The sequence below is a fragment of the Pseudorca crassidens genome, chromosome 8, assembly GCF_039906515.1.
Source record: "Pseudorca crassidens isolate mPseCra1 chromosome 8, mPseCra1.hap1, whole genome shotgun sequence".
NCBI classification, from domain to species: Eukaryota; Metazoa; Chordata; class Mammalia; order Artiodactyla; family Delphinidae; genus Pseudorca; species Pseudorca crassidens.
The window spans coordinates 21,106,008-21,125,864 of NC_090303.1; the positions used below are offsets into that span (position 1 = coordinate 21,106,008).

Sequence of the window (19,857 nt, forward strand, 5' to 3'; positions counted from 1 at the left end):
GCATCCTCTAAATGTGGATAAAAATAAAGGCGGGATATATGAATTAATTGAGGCACTGTTTGTAGAGTTCCTAGTGCAGTATCTATCACTTGGTAAATGGCGCATGACACCTTCCATGAACTGGCTGCCACTTTCCAGCCCCATCCTTTGCCACCCTCTTCATGTACCAGTGTGGTTCCAGGCACACTAACACACTGAAGTAGCAGTTTTACTTGTATCATAATCTCTGCATTCCTTGTGCCCTATGACACCATCACCTTTCTTCTTTGACTAACTCCTATTTCTCATTCAGGACCAGTTCTGGGACCACCTCCTTTGGAAGCTCTCCCTTACTTCCTTAGTCTAAGTTAGGTACCATCACAGCCAGCACGTACTCCTTTTATAAGGAGTGAAGAGCTATGGAAAACGTGATGGGTGTTGGAATTAGCAAGTCCTGGGTCCAGATTGCCAGTCTGTCAACTTTACAGCTGTAGGATTCAAGCAAATGCTTAACTTCTTTGGAGCGAAGTTTTCTTATTAGTAAAACGAGGACACTGAAAACTATCTTATAGAGAAGTTGAAAGATTCAAATAGGCTTTAGAATATCTGGCACATAATAGGATGCAGTAAATAGCTATCATTGCGTTGGCACCCTATATTTTAATTGTGTGCTTGTTTCCCTGCCTTTCCTTCTGGAGTATAAACTCCTGGAAGAAAATAATACTGTTTTTGTTTTGGTCTTTGTACCACTAAAGCTCATCATATTGCCTATAGGTTCTCAACATATGGTTGTTAATTGTAAGAATGAATTAATGAATGATAAATGAATAAATAACACCATTGGCATCTAAGAGTGGGTTGGATTTGACCACCCAGAGGGACGTGCTTTCAAAATAAATTATGTTGACAAACCCAGACATACTGTGAGAAATTCAAGCAAAGGACATTTAAAAGACCTTGACAAGAAGCTAACAGATTTGTTTCATCAGTCCTTGATGAAGCCATTGTACCTCCAGGTAGCAACAACTTAGTGAATAATAGCTGGTAATTCTGAATCTTTAAGTTTCAACAGGGTACCAGTGCCTTTGTAATTTTATTCTAAGTTTCTGGAGCTATACAGCACAACAAAGAAAGGTCCAGAGGGGTTTTTGAGCCAAGTGGGGACAAAGCTGTATCTGATTTCCTTTTTCTTGTGTTTATTGTTTTTTTAACTCCTGTTATTCCACAAAATAGAAGTGGTTCTCCAAACACATCAAACATCTGTGGTCCATTCACTGGTTCCCGAGTGCCAGGCTGTAGGCTACCTATGCTAGAATCACCTTTAAACAATATACAGATGCCTAGGCTGCACATGAATCCTATTTAATCAAAACTGTAGGTGATGGAGACTTGTAATACATGTATTTATATAGATACAGTTTTTCTGATATACAGTTGATTTGGGGAGTGCTGATCAGTATTTATAGAGAGAATGATTGCTATGAGGATTCAAATATGAGACCTCGGACTTCACATCAACAATGATGCTTTTAGTTTAGAATCACTGGAGGAAAATGGCAGATAGTCATTGTGAGGGTTGAACAATCTTTTAATTTCTCTCTGTCAAAGCTTATATTTCTTTTGAGCCATTTCACAATGCCTTGGAGGCCAAATAATCCTCATCTATCAATAAGTAAGAAGCATACTATAAGTTCAGTGCTACTTCTCTGTACTTTTATCATAATCACACTCCTTGGGAAAAATTGTGTAGTTTTTTTTTTTTTTTGGTATGCGGGCCTCTCCCGTTGCGGAGCACAGGCTCCGGATGCACAGCCTCAGCGGCCATGGCTCACGGGCCCAGCCGCTCCGCAGCATGTGGGATCTTTCCGTACCGGGGCACGAACCCGTGTCCCCTGCATCGGCAGGCGGACTCTCAACCACTGCGCCACCAGGAAAGCCCCAATGTGTAGTTTTAAGAATAGAAAAATAGTAGTAAGAAGTTCATATAGTAGGTTCCCTGTGGGGGGAAAAAACTAATATACCTGTTCTGGATGACAATGGTAGAAATCCATAATAATAATAATAGCTAACACTTATGCTAACGCTTACATCATGCTTGCTCTATTTGACGTATGCCAGGTTCTATTTGAAGTGCTTTAGATCTCAGGCCCTAATAATAGTTCTGCTTATGAAGTTGCCTTATATTTATTCACTCATTCAACAAATATTTATGGAATACAGCATGCCAGGCATAAAATGGTGAACAAGAGACATATTTGTTGCCTTTATGAAGCTACTACTATGCCTCTTCTAATGTCAAGGACATGTTATTAGAATCTTGCTTCACAGTAATCAAGAGAAGATTTAAATCTCCTACTAAGATTTGAGATACTACCTTTAAAAATTCTATATCAGAAGTTGTTCTCTGTTTATTCTTAAAAAACCAAAGCTTCTTGACATTGTTGATCGCCTTTGTATAGGAACACAGCTCAAAAGATTAGAATAATTTATTCCATGCAATACACATATAGGAAATACCTCGATTTTTTGGCCACGTTTTTACTTACTTATTGTGCTTCTGCCTCTTGGCTTTATGGGCTACCTGGTATCTTTTCACACTTTTGTCTTCTTCCTATTTGAATAGGGCTTCCTGCTCCCTTTTTTCTCTGTGATTAGCAAACAGCTAAAAGGGCCTGGTACAATGATCTTCAAAAACAAAGGGCATGGTGCCCTTTCAATAATGTTTGGCACCTAGAATGTGAGTCTTTGAAAATGTCCTTTCTGCATGAAATACAGCTCTCATGTGCTTTGAGGTTCAGACTGAGGAAACATAATTCTTTCTTTGTACATGTAATGATTCTAGGTTGAAGTATCATGATGCAAATCATTGTCAATGTTATTGTAAATATGCAAAGTCAAATCCAGAATATTCATATTATCAATTTATACTGAAGACATGAATATATTTATTTTTGAGATTCTGTTCTAAGGTTTTATTAGCCACTTCACTTTATAATAATAAAGCAACTAATTAAATTATTTACAAGGTTAACATTAACTCAGTCTCCAAAATTTGCTTGAATTAGAATTTGTGTTTATTTCATATTACTATGTGGATTAAGTACAATCTGATTCCATTATTTTTTACATAGTATATTTCATAGACATGCAAATCTATTTAAGGACAGTTATTTTAAACATTGACATTAATCATAACTCAAAAGAAAAAGGTTTAAAATTTGTAAAACACCTTTTGATTTCAGAGATATATGCTTTTAGTTCATTATATAAGTGTATATTACTTTGCTTATCTTTCATATTAGCAAAATACTTGTATTGGGCATAGTATATTATGTAATGATTGATAATAATACCAGCGGCCATTAAGTGCCTACTGTGAGATTGATTCTGTACTCTGTGTTTTATGTACACTCTCTCATTTAATCCTCATGATAACTATGTGATATTTAGGTCCATATTATTTTCCTCATTTTACAGATGAGAAAACTGAAACTTTGGGAGGTTAAGTAACTTACCCACCATTACGAGTAACTGAAAGAATTGGGATTGAAGTTCAAATCCTTTTGTTTTTATGTGTCTTTAACATGTCACAATACAAAATAGCATTATCTTCCTTGAAATGTTGATTTCAACTGAATAACAACAACTATTACATCTTTCTTTACCTGAGTGATAAACCACATTGTGCTACTTAGTTCACAACCTGAGGTTGTGTTCTGTGTTCCCACAGGGTTGAATGTAACAACTGTGAGACTGGAGAACACTGTGGTGCAATTATGCATGGCAATGCTGTCACCTTCTGTGAGCCATATGGTCCAAGAGAATTGGTAAGTATGTGCTATTTATGTACCTTATTCCAAATACAGTCTTTACTGAACTTTTTACCAACAAAAGGTTTTCCTACCCAATTCCAGTTCAGATGAAAATTTGCAGTATTATTTATGAGTCCTATTGCAAATATCTCAAAATTAGGAGCAGTGATTTTCTAATTTATTTTCAAATGTAAAAAATAAAGAATACAGTCATAAAACTGGCAGCATCAATGGATCTCATTAAACATAGTGCATCATTGTGATTATATGCCTTTTTAAAAATATGGGTATGACAGGCATGACATATATATATGACACACATATATATATATCATAGCTAAATAATTTGTGTCTTTATAAGTTCTTGTATAAAGCTTTACTTTTACACTTCTTATTTTCTCCTTGCAAGCCAAAAATATTAGATGAGCAATTTTATCACATTATTTTTATACTTTGTTTCCTAACCACCTAGGAACTTTAATGAATTTTTTTGAAATAAAAGAGCACACTGAATAAACCAGTTTTTTAAAAATTTTGGTTTATGCCAAATTGTTCAGTAGTAGGTTACTTCAATTTAGATGATTAGATTTTGCTTGCCAAAGGTAAGTCCTTGGATCATATGTAAAATGAAACATGAGCATTCTAAATTGAAAGCAATAAAACCACTAGCCATCAGCATGTGCTAGTGAGCCTTTTGTTGTCACTTGCTACTTCTTTCTGGCACCAAGACTACCTTCATTTCACATTCTTGAAAAAGGATATAAAAGCAATTGTTGTGTTGTACTTCTAGCTCAGTTTCTTTGCATCTAATTTTCTTTTCGCAACATCTCTTTTGCTTTGCTTTTCTGCTTTTTGACTTGAGTTTCAATGCCTCTCCTTTTTTGTCCCACATCTTCCTTATGATGGAACTTTTAGTAACAAAGTTGTGTTTCTCACCCCTCCACCACACGTTATGTTTCCAATTCATTAATTTAAAAAGTGGCCAAAAGACTGGCTTCCACAGTAAAAAGGAGGAAAAAACCTTGCTAGGTAATTAAAATAAGATTTAGTTATCAAATTGTGAAAGTCAATTAGTTTTTATAACATGGTTCTTATTTTATGCTGCTTGAATACTCCTTTCATGGCAATAAATAAATTTAATTTATTAAACATACAAACTTCAAACATACAAACATACAAACAACATTGATAAATTGAAGAGTTTTTAGTTGAAATTAGAACACAAACAGAGTTAATTGGATGCAAATTAAAATAATAGGTGCTCATAATTCAACTCTTAACAAGATATTATAACATTCCTGCAGATAAATGTGACTCTGTAGTGAAATTCTCCTTGAAAAAATAGATTTGCTAGTACATCTTAAATAATGTACCATGACTGAATTAATTATCTATAAACCTTAAAACAAAATTAAATTTTTGTCATAGTTAATCAAGCTTAGAATAAATGCCTATTTTAGAATGTTCACCCATTCAGTAATATTTCTGGAAATGCTTGGTAAATTCTTTTTTGTTTCTGATTAATAAGAAATAAACATATCTAAGAATATAATACCAGAATTCATATTTCTGTAGCATAGAAACTGAAGTATCTAGTTTATTTGATCCCATGTAATATATTTAATCCTGAAGGTTTCACTGTATCCCAGTTTATTTAGCATTAGAGTTTATACACCCAGTGGGCTAGTTTTGAATTGTGTTATATAATTAATGTGAGATCAGCCTTTCGACTAAAAAGGAAAATATTCAAAATAATTTTCTTTATCCAAGAAAGGAAAAAACATACACAGATTTATATTTCATCATAAGTATTTTCCTAGGATGAATTGTGTTGTAGACTCAAAGGGAATAGAATGAAGATACATTAACAAAGATAAGGATGACATCTACATTTTACACACTGGCAACTTCTAATTTCCAATAATTTTTATACCATATTGGCCTCCCAGGAGCAGAAATATATATTGTACCCAAGTTGTGTTTACAAGAGAAAGATCAATCGAAAGAAAAGTGATGAATTCAGTGGTCAGTAAACATGCTGTTGTCCACTAAAATTCAAATATTTGCACGGCACTTCAAAACCGAATCCAGTTAAAACAGTTGTGTGTGAGAACTGATGAAAGTTATCAGCCCCAAACATCACTTTTTAAAAAAATATCCTTTAAAATTTTTCATAAATCCAATTCTTACTGAAGTTGTGAAACAAAGAACCACCGACCACAGGTAAAGAACCTTAGTAGGTTAATGCTTTATTTTTTAAAATGCCTAAAAGAGCATTTCCATTTTGTGAATTTAGTCAAATGGCTATTTCATTTCAATAAAACTCAGAGCCAGTGAGAGGTGGTACCTGCTTACACATGGGCACACCACGCATTTCAGTTTCCACTGCTGCTCTGCTGTGCAGCCCTCACACGTTTCACTACTTCAGGGAAGTCTCCATATTTCAGGGGGTGGCACCTAACTTGATTCATTTTGCTAGTCTGAAATGAAGGTAATGAGGAATTCATTTACCCACTCCTTTAAGAGAAAATGTGCTCTCTCAGAGCTTAAAACAAAAGTAGTCATGGTACTCTTCATTTTTTAAAAATAAAATATTTGCTCAATTATTCTCTCATATTTGGAAATGCATTTTAGTTACAAGGAGGAGTTTGGGCTAAAACAGGATTAAACTAAGTGAAAATTTGCAGCGAAGAAGCATAGAATGAACAGCCTCAGCCTGCAGTGAATTATTCAGATTCATTTAGTCAGCATATTAATTTTCTATAATTTGGAGTTGATTTGATAATTTAAGAGCAGTGAGATTTGGTAGGGAAAAAGTTCTCTCTCAGACATTCATAGTCGCTGTAATATTCATCAAAATCTCTTTAAGAGGTCCTTTAGTTTTCAGAATGTCCCATGTAAAGACTTAATAACTTTGCAGACTGAAATCATATATTTGAACTCAAGAATAATAAATATAATACTCAAATGTGAATATAGGTGAATAGGTTTTATAGGCAATGCTTCATTGTTTTTTTTTCTCTTCATCTTTCCTGTTCTTTCTCGTAGCTGACAGTGTTACTAATAAACTAAATGGGTAAAGGTAAAAGAATGGGAGTCAACAGTCCTTAGCTTCCCCGGTGAAGAAAAAAGTGTGGAATCAATGACTAATCGAAGTCTAGGGTCACCCTCAGTTAGCACATGTAATTGAAATTTGGCACTATTTCAAGTGATTTACTGTTTGCTAGCAGAGGTCACGGCTGTGAAACTTGATCACCCAGGTGACAAAAGCGTCATTTATTACACCCCCAGCATAAGTATCAAAGATGCTCTGGTCTGTTTAATGCACTAGCAATAACAATAGCCGTGGTGCTTTTAACTTATATAATACCATACCATTGTTTCAAAGAACTTATATTCAGGAGTGTTTCATAACTCATCTGGGAATCTACTCAGTTACATAAAATCAGAGGGGGAAAAGAGCATTCATTCAATTTTGTGAAAAATTTTTAAAATTTCCATGTGCCTCTTTGGACTTTAAGATCAAAATTTCCAAGTGGAACACCCATGAGGATAAGTAGTTGAACTTACTTTAAAAGTTATGAGGGAAAAAAAACAGATTTCTTTTAACCTCGCAGGACATTTGGTTCTGTCTAAAACATCCATGAGACATTTGGTTCATAAGACATTTGGTCCACACCAAAGGGTCCTTGAAGTTTGATCTATCCAAAACATCCATGAGCTTGTTTGGTCCACATCAAATTGCTTTGAACAGGACCAAATATCAAGGACTTTTTGTAGTGGACCAAATGTCTTTTGGGCATTTTGGACAGCACCAAATGTCTGCTAACCTTTTCTAAAGGAATCTTGAAAAGGAGCTAGTATTTTTGTTATTTAAAGAAAATTCTATTAGTGCATTTTTCCCTAACGACTCTGGTGAGAGGAAGGAAGTAGGAAACAGTTCCGAGCATGGTGGGCCAACTTTCTCTTAAATATTCTGTGATAATGAGAGATTTCAATAGAGAATTTTACCTGACATCCTGACACTAGTGATTTTTGCTATGGTTAAAATCAATTAGGAGCTGATACCTATACTGATATCTAGACAACTTACAAAATGGGCTGTCTTGCCCTCCCCTCTATTACCTTTTCTGCTTCTTCATGAACTTTAAAGCCACATATTTAAAACACATGCTCAGTCATGTTTCCAAATTGTGCTGTAGAAATGGGAAGTGCAATTCAACTTTTTGATATTCACATCTCAGCTGAATTCTAGCACTTCAAGAGGCTGGCTCACTGTTTGTCCACGAATTCCCATGGTGATTCATGAACTGGGTATCTCTTGACTCTTCTGCATTGTGGGCTCCATCACATGGGGGCTAACACAGTGCAGGGACAAGTCTAAGGATGTTATTATGACATTTAAGAAGTCTACTGCTTCTGCCATGTTGAAAACACAGTTATACACTTTTTGTTTTATAAGGTGCGGTCATGGGAGGCATCCCATACCTTACCTTATGGGGTCAGAAACCCAACAAAAGAGTCATTGAAAATGAGAACCTTATTTCCCATCTTACTTAAGCTGGTATGGGTCAAAGTCACTACTCCATAGAAAGAATGAATGAATGAACAAAAGAATTAATTAATAAATAAATATTTTTAAAATTTTAATTTATTTAAAATTAAATAAGGTACCATTCCTTTTTTTAAAAGGGGGAAAACTATTTAGGCATGCTTCTTCATGAAACTAAGGGAAAATAATAGAAATGTGTTGGAAGAGTATTTCTAGGCCTATAGTTTGATTACTTTTGGGGGGAGTAACAGTTTTATTGAGAAATAATCCTCATATTCTACAATTCATTCATTTAAAGTATACAGTTCAAGGTTTTTACTTTATTCACAAAATTATGCAACCATTACCACAATCAATTTTATAACATTTTCATCTTCCCCCAAAGATATCCTGCACCTTCTACCTGTTGTAATTCTATTTATTTTTCAAAACGTTCTTACGCTTCTCATTTGCTCTTAATTTTGGTCCCAATTTTTGTTTGGTCACTTTTTATGATATTCTCTTGGGCCCCAGGTCTGTTGATGAGGACAGAGAGGAGGTGGTGGGGTGAGTGGAGGGGACTGTGTTACGTGCCTGGTAAATTATACTAAAAAAGAGTTTTCGATAGGACCCTGAGAAATGTACCAGCAGTGCCTAAGTGAGGATCTCACAGAGAAATACATCTGTGTTCTGACATGTCGATAGAAGTAAGCTAACCGCTGGATAAACGTAACCTCTGTTTATGGTTCCTTTCTATCCTTTATACTCTCCCTGCTCCTCAATCTTCTGCTCTTTCTCCTCCTCTCTATCTTGTCTTATTTTGTTATATTCCTTTTTCTAGATTACCACAGGCCTTAATACAACAACAGCTTCTGTCCTCCAGTTTTCCATTGGTAAGTTTTTTAGCAGTTAAGCAATTTAACTTGGAAGTGTTTGTTTAATCATAGTGTATTAGCAGGATTACGGTGCCAAATACTTTTAGATTTAGAGGAGAGTAAGTCTTAACACTGCAGTAAATAATTTAAAACATTTTTGAAGTGAAATAAAAAAATTGTAAATGCTACATCCTGTTCTCACTTCTCTCTGGCAGCAAGTGGTATTTAAAAATAATCCAAATAATCTGAAACATCTTAAAGGTATTTACATGTGGATTTTGAATGTATTGGGTTTTTATATTATACAGAATTACCTTACTAGTAATGTTTTCCTCAGATTAAGATTGAAATCTGTTAAATTTCCTGCATTCTTACTGAATGGCAGTGGAAAAGATAATCATTGGTGGTTCAGAGAAACCAATTAAGGCTTCATGCTTGACGTAAATAATCTATGTTTAATTCAGACACAGATAATTTTAAAATGACTGTATCTGGCAGTATTTCTTTTAAGTGCCTTTGTATTAGAGCCAAAAATTTCTACCCAAAGCGTTCAGTAAAATCAGGTATCTTTTGATCAAGTGTTTATAGTTTTGCTGTCTATTATATTATTTTCCATTTGAATTTTCAAAGGTGTATATTAATAAATAACACAAGTTTCCAAAGGGAATGTTCTAGGTAAAGAAAGATGTTGCCTTCTAGATGGGGGCTAGTTTATTGGTCTTGGTCTCATAACATGGAAACCTCCTGGCCTCTCTCCATGACATGAGGACTGCTAGCAGCCATGCCCCTGAGACAGCATCCTCCACTTTCCACTGTCTTCACCCTCATATCTTTGGGCATCCCCCGTTAGCAAAAGGACTGTTTCCCTCACTAGCCTTCTAGTCCTAACTGCAAATCAGTGCTCTCACAGCCACTGTGGTTGATTGTGCCTAAGAACAATTTTCTTCAAGTCATGTATTGTAGTTGTCACTTTTTCCTCAGGTTGCCTCCTTTCAGCTTCTGTAAGTAAAAATGCAAACCTGCCTGACTACGGTTTGGACTCTTCTTCTAACATTGATAGCATTACCTATAACAATTTACAAACTATTCAGAAGTCCATGTGTGGTCATAAGAAAAGCATTGGCAAAAACAAAATAATGCGTTTTTTGGTAAAGACGATTTTCTTTGATCTCTTAACAAGTGTATCCTAAATTTTGATCTATTAACAAGTGTATCCTAAATTTTCTATAATGAGCGTGTAACACTTCTATAATCAGAAAAAAAGCTCATTTTTAAAAAGTTGTGGTGCTACAAAAACAGATTTTTAAAACTCTAGCATGACGGGCTAGTGTAACTTAGAGGTTCTTAACCAGAACAAATGTGTTTAAATTCATTATGCTATTAATATAAAATATAAGCTAGATTTTTTATTTATCTGTATTCTGAGTATTTATTTGAATATTAATTTCAGATAATATCTTTATGCAATTAAAGAACACAAAAGAATCCTCTTTAAAATATACACCTCACAATTCTACTATATTTAAATTTTAGTCATGGTAGCAGAGATCCAGCACCAACTAAATTATCCTTCCTTAAAGGAAAAAAAAATTCTATTTTTGTAAATAGTAAAGAGTATACTGTGGAGCTGGCATAGATTCATTTCCCCACCTTTCAACAGCACCCTACCATCAACAATAGAGCTGATGAAAGAGGACCAAGAAGGTGTGTTTATCAGAGAATGTAAGGTTTGGTACCTGAGACCCAAAACCCAGAGCAAGCACCATGCCCAGAGGCTTGAGACTAGACCCAAAAATGTGACTTAGCAAGAATCCTTGATTTCCCCACAAGCCAGAGGGCTGCAGCTCAGTGAGCCAGAGAGTTGCTTGTATTATACAAAGCATGGATTTGAATACCAGGTTAGAAGACTGGAAGAGTAACTGAATCAGGGAGTTGCAAAAAGATGGATGGATGGATAGATAGATAGCTATGTCAAGTTTATAACTAAAAAATACACTTAGAAATCTTTTTTGAGTGGGAGGTTTAGAATAAAAAGTGAAATTTTAACATGTCATTGTTTGGGAATGAAACAAAATATTTAGTTAAAGAAATTATAATTTACTGCCTAGCGACTTCATTGGGGAATTTGCTTACTGCGTTTTGAGAATAAAAATTCTTGGGAACTAAGAAGTATTAAAGTGGCTGAGAAACAATGTAGTGGCAAACCATGAGCTGTATGGTGTTGTATGGTAAATAGGCATAGCGGGCAGAACTTTCCAGAAATGGTTCTGTGTATCTCATGATGAATGCTTGGAGTAGTATTCTTCTGTTTGTATGTGTGGTGTGAGGACTAGACTGGGGCACATACACAAATTCCAGAAACATCATAATTGTGTATATTCATCCTGAGCTTCACAAGCCCCACAATAACCAAAGTAGCAATCGCAGCCAAGTAGCCACTGAATTCATATTCTCTTCAAACATTATATTAAGTGTGTTATAAAAAAACCCACTGTGTATAGACAGTTCAACATTTATATTTATTTGTGTCTTGTGGAACTTTCCAAATCTATTCAAATAGTGTGGTTAAATATGGTCAGATTTAGAGTCACTCCTTAAGGGGTCCTCTGGGATGTTAAATGTTCATTGTATATCATGATGATTCAGATGTAATATAGACCATTTTCTAGGGGATTCTGTCATTATTTATGGCCTCAATGATAAGTATGTTCATAATTATGGCTATATAACCACAATTGAATAAATTATTGTCTTGATATTTTTATATTGCTCTTATAAACATTTTAATTTCATCACAAGCGTTATCCAAGATAGTCCATATAGAAATGTCTTGAATTACTAAGGAGTGTCTCAAATAAACTCTATCATGCCAATGTGTAGCACCAATGCTATCCCAACTCTTTCTAAATACACACACACACACACACACACACACACACACACACACACACATAAATATACAGACTATCTTAACCCAATGAATTTTAAAGTTAAAGCATCCTGAAAACACAGTTCTGCAAGTTGAAATGTACCAGGTTATCAACAGCTAAATCATCTTGAAAGATGTCCTAAAATATTCTTAGAACAACTTTTCATTTTTCCATTCCAGTGAAAGATTTCATATCCATTTCTGTGCTGAGGCATCGATCTGCTACAATCCTCACTTGATTCATTAGATTCAAGTTGTAGAATTTATGGTTGTAAGCTTAGGGGCATTTACCCGTTTCCTTTAGATTTCCTCTGGGACAGGAAGAAAAGTTTGAGAAGATGCCCTTGTAAACCACTATTTTACAGATGCCTCCAAACTCTGTTTTCCCAGGCAGGGTCCTCGGTCCAAGGGAAGTGCTGGTAGTGCTTTGGATCCATTATGCACCTAACAAAATTTCACTGACTATTTGTTGTCTGGTTAGGCTTTTATGAGCCAACGTTAACTATGGAAAGACAAAAAAGTGAGAAAACAACATTTTCACAGTGTTTAGTGTGTGGTAGAAGCCTCTGGATGCATATGGAGCATGAAACGTCTAGAGAATTGCCAGACTGTTATAAACATAGATGGACGTGTGTACACGTCCCCGTGGTGTTAGGTCCTGCAGAGTAGAGCAATACAGGAAGGCTTCTTAGAGAGGAGAATCCCTGAAAGTCAACAGCATGAGTCAGTGGAAAGGACAAAGTTTTTCCAGTTAAGGAGGTAGAGTGACATAAGCAAGGCTTAAAATGGGAACGTGAGTGCTCTCCTAGAGCAGGAGGACCGCCTGGGGTGGCTGTGAGAAATGTCACAACATTTGTGTCCATCTGAAGAGCTAATCTGCATCAGCTGGGAGTTTTAAGAAGGAAATAGAGGTCGGAAAAAGGACCTCTTTCTCTCTTGAGCAATAAAGAAATATAATGAAATTAATTCTTAATGTGTGTGTGATCTTCCTTAAGAAAGATCAGTTGTGTTAAGAATGGATTTGTCCCTTCCTTAATGTAAATCTGCATTGATTCACTCAACAAGAAATTGCCAAGTAATATGCTTGTTCAGTTTAGCCCAGCTCTTTTTTTCAGATTAATAGAATCCATTGGCTAAATGGGGAGTGAAAGTAAAGCATTTAAAAACATACATTATGAAGAACGGTTTGCTATAGGAGGTAAATCTGTCTTGTCCATCATGCTATTCTCAGCCCCTAGCCTAGGGACTCAAAATTAGTAGATGCTCATAAATATTTCTTGCCTGAATGACAAGTAACTATTACAGAGACATCTGTAATATTATGTAGCCAAGTGCTAAATTGGTATGATGCGGACATTTCACGCCAAGAAATTTGGGGGAGGTGATCTGAGGACCTCAGTCAATGGAAAAGGTGACCCAGAAGGAAACAGAGAATCACCAATAAACTACGCTTTTAGTGACGCCAGTAGATGAAAATACATATCCATGTGTTTATCAGTTTGCTATTATTGAACTAGCTAGAATCTTTTATTTGTTCATAATTTATAGAGTTAGTATCTTTTTTCTTTGGTTTTACTTATAAATATCCTAAAGATTTTGGGTTTTGTGTGTGTTTTTTATTTATTTATTTTGGCTGCACTGGGTCTTCATTGAGGTACATGGGCTTCTCTAGTTGTGGCGCACGGGCTCTAGAGTGCGCAGGCTCAGTAGTTGTGGTGTACACCCTTAGTTGCGGTATGTGGGATCTTAGTTCCCTGACCAGGAATCGAACCCGGGCCCTCTGCATTGGAAGCGTGGAGTCTTAACCACTGGACCGCTAGGGAAGTCCTGTGTAGTTTTGTTTATTTGGTTTTTTTTCACTGCTTTTTTGTTTGTTTTTAATCACCTCAAGCAGAGGAAAGGCATTATATCATAAATGTTTTATATTTACAGATTAAGATATGAAAATGTTCTTAGGCCTGAATTATTCTCCTTTGTGCTGTACATGCTACCGAGTCTCTGAGATAAATGAGAGCTACTCATTTTGTATTTTGAAAAATAAAAACCAGAAAATTACAAAGTTAGAGGTATTCATTGCTGAATTGGAAGATTGCTTTGTAAAAGAAAAGAGATCTTTCTCAAATAGATGTAATGAATAAATGCCACTTATAAGAGGTATTATATTGCATTTAGCATGAGGGAAGTTTTTCCCTCAAGCCTGATTCACAAACATCTTAATTACTTAGAACTTGATTCAGTAGAGAAACTGTCCCTCAACTCTTGGAACAGCTAATTCAGAAGGAGGAGAAATTGAGCCCTCTTATATCTTGGTAGGAATTGTTGTGAATATCCTGAGATATATTTCTAAATCAGACTCTCCTTTTTTTTTAAGAGTCACTTTCCTTGGTAAGTAAGTAAGACCTTGGGGAATTTATTATGAAGTCATGAAAAACTCTTTTGAAAACACGAGAATCTCTGAGTATGAGGCTAAAAAAATCTCTGGTGACTTGAGCTCAAAACATACATAAATAAAAGCAGAAGTTTAGAAAATTTTAATGGTAAAATTAGCTTAACACATGTGCTTTTTTAAGGTTAAATACATGTTTTATTTGAGTTTAAGATTCTTGTATATAAAAGATATTAAAATAAGATTTGTTTATTACTTGATTTTTAGATCTTCAGGAATCTATATTAACACAAAAATTGAAATATTTATATATGGAACACTTCTGGGTTATCTATTTAATAATTAAAGTTTGGAACTGATTTTAATTCAGGTTATCCTTCTTCTTCATCCTGCAGTTGACCTTTTTAGGGAATGTATATTTAAAAGACCACTTTATATGAACTTTATATATTTTTCAAATCCACCTCACCCCAAGTTCTTAAGTCCTATCTTACGTAATAAAGGGGAATATTTTGAAATATTGTAAGATGCTACTAAGTATAAGGTTCTGGCAAAGACTGTTGAGATTAATTATGTCTTTGCATTATTGAAACTGATAACTAAAGAGTTGTCTTTACGTGAATTAAAATACAGTTTGAAAGATACTGTACCCTTTCTCTTTTGAAATATTTATTTCATTGTCACTCATCTTGATGAGGCTTAAAAATAAATATTAATAATTCATTCATAACTATGTTTCACTAATATTTATTGAAGGCTGTTCTAGTAGAAGGGATAAAACAGTGAACAATAGGATGACAAGCAGTTGATCATTGATATAGATTAAATGGTCTTTCCTCCATGAAAACTCATCTCATTGCCACATCCTCCTATATCTGAACCCCTACTTCCTCTGTATTTACTTTGTGATGCCTACTTCACTCTGCATTGATTTATATACTCTGGCCATTTATGCACATCCACTTTCACCCTTTATAGCTTAAATGTTCCGTGAGGACTAAGGAGGGTACAAGGATCCCTCTTTGTATTTAGGGCAGAATTTTACTCACGACTAGAACTAAATAAATATGAACTGAATTGAATTCTATTCTTAGGTTAGGAAAGAGATTTAGTGAGGTTCCATGTTGGTGCTCAATACTAGACCCTTCTTGACTGCTGAGGCAAGGGGGCGTGCTGAATGAAATCCATGGGCAATATTAAAACCTGGTCTGAGCCAGCAGTTTTCACTTTCTTATCAATCAAGGACTCTTGATCAAGGATTCTTTTATCACAGATCTTTAGGATGTGAATACATCCACTGTAGGGAAAGCAAAATCTAAGAAACTGCCCAGCCTTCCAGAAGTTTATTATCAAATAGGTGGAGGTGGGGGAGGGGAAGTCCATGTGGGAGAAGAAACGGAGGGGTGCAGACCACAGAGGAGGGTGAGAGGGAAGCCTGTTGGAAAGTCCAGGAAAGAGGGAGATCCAAAGGCAGGACTTTATCATTCGGGAGGGAGACTGACAAGAGCAGGTGTGGTACTGCCCCAGAGACTCAGCATCACAAGGAAGGTTAGAGCGATGGCTCCCTTCAGGGAGATAAGGCAGTGGCCATTCTAAGACCTTGAGACCAAGGTCAAAGCCCGAACTGCAACAAGGGTGGTAATGCTGAGTCTCCAGATTGCTGGGGGTGGAGAGGGATGTTATTTAGCACCTGCTGCCAAAGGTGGGGATCAATCCTCCTAGAAAATGAGCCAGGCCTGAGCACCAGGGCTTGGTTTATGGCCTCCACCCCAGGGAAGGAGGGCTGCTCAGCAGGGAACCTGGCAAAGCCTGACACATTTTGCATTTGTCTTCCTTGTGTTTTTCTCAACATAAGATCTGATGAAACCTCTATGTTGTGGACTTGGGAGGGAACTTGCAAAGGGCTGGGCACCTGAAATTGGTTGGAAATGGCATGGCATTCCATAAACCAGGAGGGAATTGGTCCCTTTCTCTCTTATAGGAGTGGCAGGAAAAAGGAAAAAATACAAATATTTTGGAAGTGAGGGAATGGGGAATAGGAATGAAAGGGAGAAAGGTACAAAGGGGAGGAGGACAGCTGTTCATTTTATATCCTGTGGTCATTGTCCGTCTGCCGTAAACCGAAAGAAGTCACCTAATGAGGTTTGGGAATTTCAGCCAAGGAAGTGACTAAGGAGCAAAATATTAAGTACAATAAATCACATACTGTCACATTTATTCAGAAGGAAAGGCTTGCAGATCTAATAGCCTGTTTACTAATAAAGTCAGTCAAAACAAAAATTATTACTAGTAGCCTCATTTTAAAAATAAATATAAAGCATAAGGGGAAGAAGAGTTGCTTTTAAAACCTGGCTCTTTTTCTATATTTTATGAGAGAGGTTTTTTGAGTTTCATTCAAGGTAGCGTGTTTTTAGCCTGTGTATAGCATAAATATAGAATATTTGTTAGGATTTCTTTTACTGTTACTTTATTTGACCTCTCTTAATCCTTAATATCAGTTTTTAGTAGATGCTTAAAATGGAAATTTTACTTTCATATAATGGTCCTTTTTGCAACACTATCCTTGAAATATGTTTCTTCATTTAAAAATATGCTTAATTCCCCCCAAAGGTATTTTTTTGGTGGGCAAAACAGATTTATAGACATAAATTCTGGATTTTCATATTCAAATAATTGCTTAATTGATCTTTTGGGGCAGCCGAAGATTTTGGACATATTGATTTCTCTAAACCGACAATTTCTATTAATAAAATAATGATTTATCTCAACTTCGGTCATCATATTTTACCAAAATTGAATTCACTTGCTCTTGACAGATCCAAGAGTAATTTGAGAATTTCCTCTTGTGTGGAATGGAACTATTCTTAATTAAAGTAATATCTGTGGGCTCCTTTCAGTCACAATTCCCATCCCTGTCATTTGGGACTGAGAAACCCCAGGATGCGTCCCGCCTGGGCTGCCACAAAGCATTATCCGATACAGTAACCATTTTTTCCTTCCCTGCCTCTTACCCACAAATCAGACTGCTTCCCCTTTGGCTACAGTCTCTGAACTTCATCAAGGCATGAGCTGCTGTCTCTGTGCAGGCCCAGGCCAGGTGAATTGAGCCTGTACTTTATGAGAGCCTGAAGCAGTGCTGCATGGCAGGATGTGTGGGCAGGGTTAGATGTGGGGACAGCAGCTACTAGAATGCCTCAGAGGAGCCAGGGAGACTGGTGCTCAGCCAAGAACAGTATCCAAGTACTCTGTGGATACCTGAGGTCCATGAAGGTAATAAGTAACCAAAACAACTGGCTTCAAAGGGCAAACCAGGCAAGAAGCTAACTCACTGCTGAAGGACAAACTTGCTTACAGTTTTTACAAAATGTATAAGCTAATGAAACAGATTTATACAGATGTGCCACATTGCAAAATAGTATGAACAGGTACATAAAAGTTTAGGTTCTTCTACTAGGAGAGGAATAAAACAAACATGAAAACTAAGAAATATATAAAACTGGTTATCCTGGAAATTACAGCATTATCTGCTTAAAACCGGCAGTCACAATTTAGGTCCCGTGCATTAGGTAGTACTTCTTCTAGACTAGCCGTATTACAAAGATTTTGCTCTACTTATGGTAGGTTGTTTTGATGCCATGGGCTGGGAGAGCTAACGCCCTTAGGATTTTTCTGGAAGACTTGGTAATGAAGGAAATAAAAACCTAAGTATAGTATAATCATTGTTCTACATCATTGTTGTTACTGGAAAATAAACATGCACAGCTGCCTCCAGTGAAATGTTTGAGCAGAAGTTTGTGCAACTATCAAAATATTGATCATCTGTATAACGGTCCATGACTTGCTTGTGGCAGAATTACTTAGAAGAATTGCCCGGTGGCAAATAAGCTTTTACTGTGTTTCTCAGTGCTTGTGGATACAATGAGCCTTTTCTCCGTAGTGAGTAGTACTGTCCTTAAAAATCTCTCTGGGGGAAAAAAATATAGATAATTGCCAGAACTGCTTATTATACCAATATCTTCATGTTGCTCATCACATTTTTCACTATATAGAATGAGGCAAGTCCCTTTTTTGAATGCCTTAGCCTACAGTAACATGTAACATCCCCTGGGAGTGACAGTGTCTGGCTTTTAAAAGCTTCTCTAAAAGTTCCCCATTCATCTCTTTCTCTCTTTCCATTCACTACAACCTCTAGTTAATGGCCCTGTCCTCCATTTATCTACCTTGAAAAGATGAAAGGATGGGTTGAATCTGCTAAGATTTGCTCCAGTCCTAGCAGGGAGTTCTAAGTAGCCTGATTACATCAATTTCATCACTTTATGATCTTTCTATATCAAATGCTGTTGTTTCCATGCAGCTCTGGGCACCCTGCTTGTCTCTGAGGTCTGCGTTTTGAGGAATGGCAGCAGCAGCGCTTGGGTTGCAAGAATCCTCAGCAGGGCTCTGTCCAGACACTCCTCGAGCCTTCAGTATTTATGGGTCCCGCTCCACTATCTAGAGGCATGATTTCTGGCAGTGCTTTTCCCCATCTATAAATTCTGCGAGATCACTTCTCTCCTTCTGTGGCCCTGTGCCACATTTAAAAAGGCAGCTTGTTTTTCAGGCAGAGCTTTGAGGAAAGAGCCTGCTCCCGGCAACCACTACCGAACCCCCAAGAGGCAGTAACTCCTTCTATTGTTTCTGTTCTGATTTACTTTGAAAAGTCTGGGGCTTTGTGAAGAAGGGCATAACCAAATAAGAATAAAACTACCCTGGGCTTGGGAGACTAAAACCAATTGATTTATCCTTTTACTATAAAAGTAAAAAGAAATAAAGAAATAGAGAAGGCTACTGGAGACACAGGCTCACAATTCCTAATCTGTAATTCCATATTACAATACAAAAACTCTCGGAAAAACCACAAACCTTTTTTTTTAATAGTTATGCAATGGCAAAGCCTCCCATGACCTGAATTCATTTGGCAGCCAAACCTGACTTGAAATGATTTAAGGCTATTTATAATCTTTATTTATACTACTTACGTGAATCTTCATGTATTTCACTGTAGAAATATTAATATGTTTCATTATAGGGTATTGCCTCAGACCTTGCTGGGGATGTTGCATAACATATGGTATATTTACCATGTTACCTTTCTGAAATCTGTAAATTAAGTAAATAAGTAAGTAATTTGGATCCTGAAGTTTATCTTACCTTAAGGGATTATGGACTTGTATGACTGTTATTTTGAGAAAGGGAGTAACTCTTGAATTCTTAATAGAATAAATGACTAATATATCTATTTTTTAAGTAGTCTTGATTTTATACTAAATCAAGCTATTTTTTAAGTTGTTTATTTTTATGGCAAC

At 36.1% G+C, this 19,857-nt stretch overlaps 1 protein-coding gene across 4 annotated transcripts in view; it reads left to right on the plus strand.

Annotated features, from left to right (window-relative positions):
* Positions 1–19,857, plus strand: part of RELN (reelin) — a 521,022-nt gene that overhangs the window by 257,023 nt on the left and 244,142 nt on the right. For all 4 annotated transcript variants that reach the window (XM_067745999.1, XM_067746000.1, XM_067746001.1 and 1 more), the window contains exons 7-8: positions 3,710–3,806; positions 9,164–9,215. In XM_067745999.1, the coding sequence (XP_067602100.1) occupies positions 3,710–3,806; positions 9,164–9,215 (149 nt within the window). The remainder of the gene's footprint in view (positions 1–3,709; positions 3,807–9,163; positions 9,216–19,857) is intronic.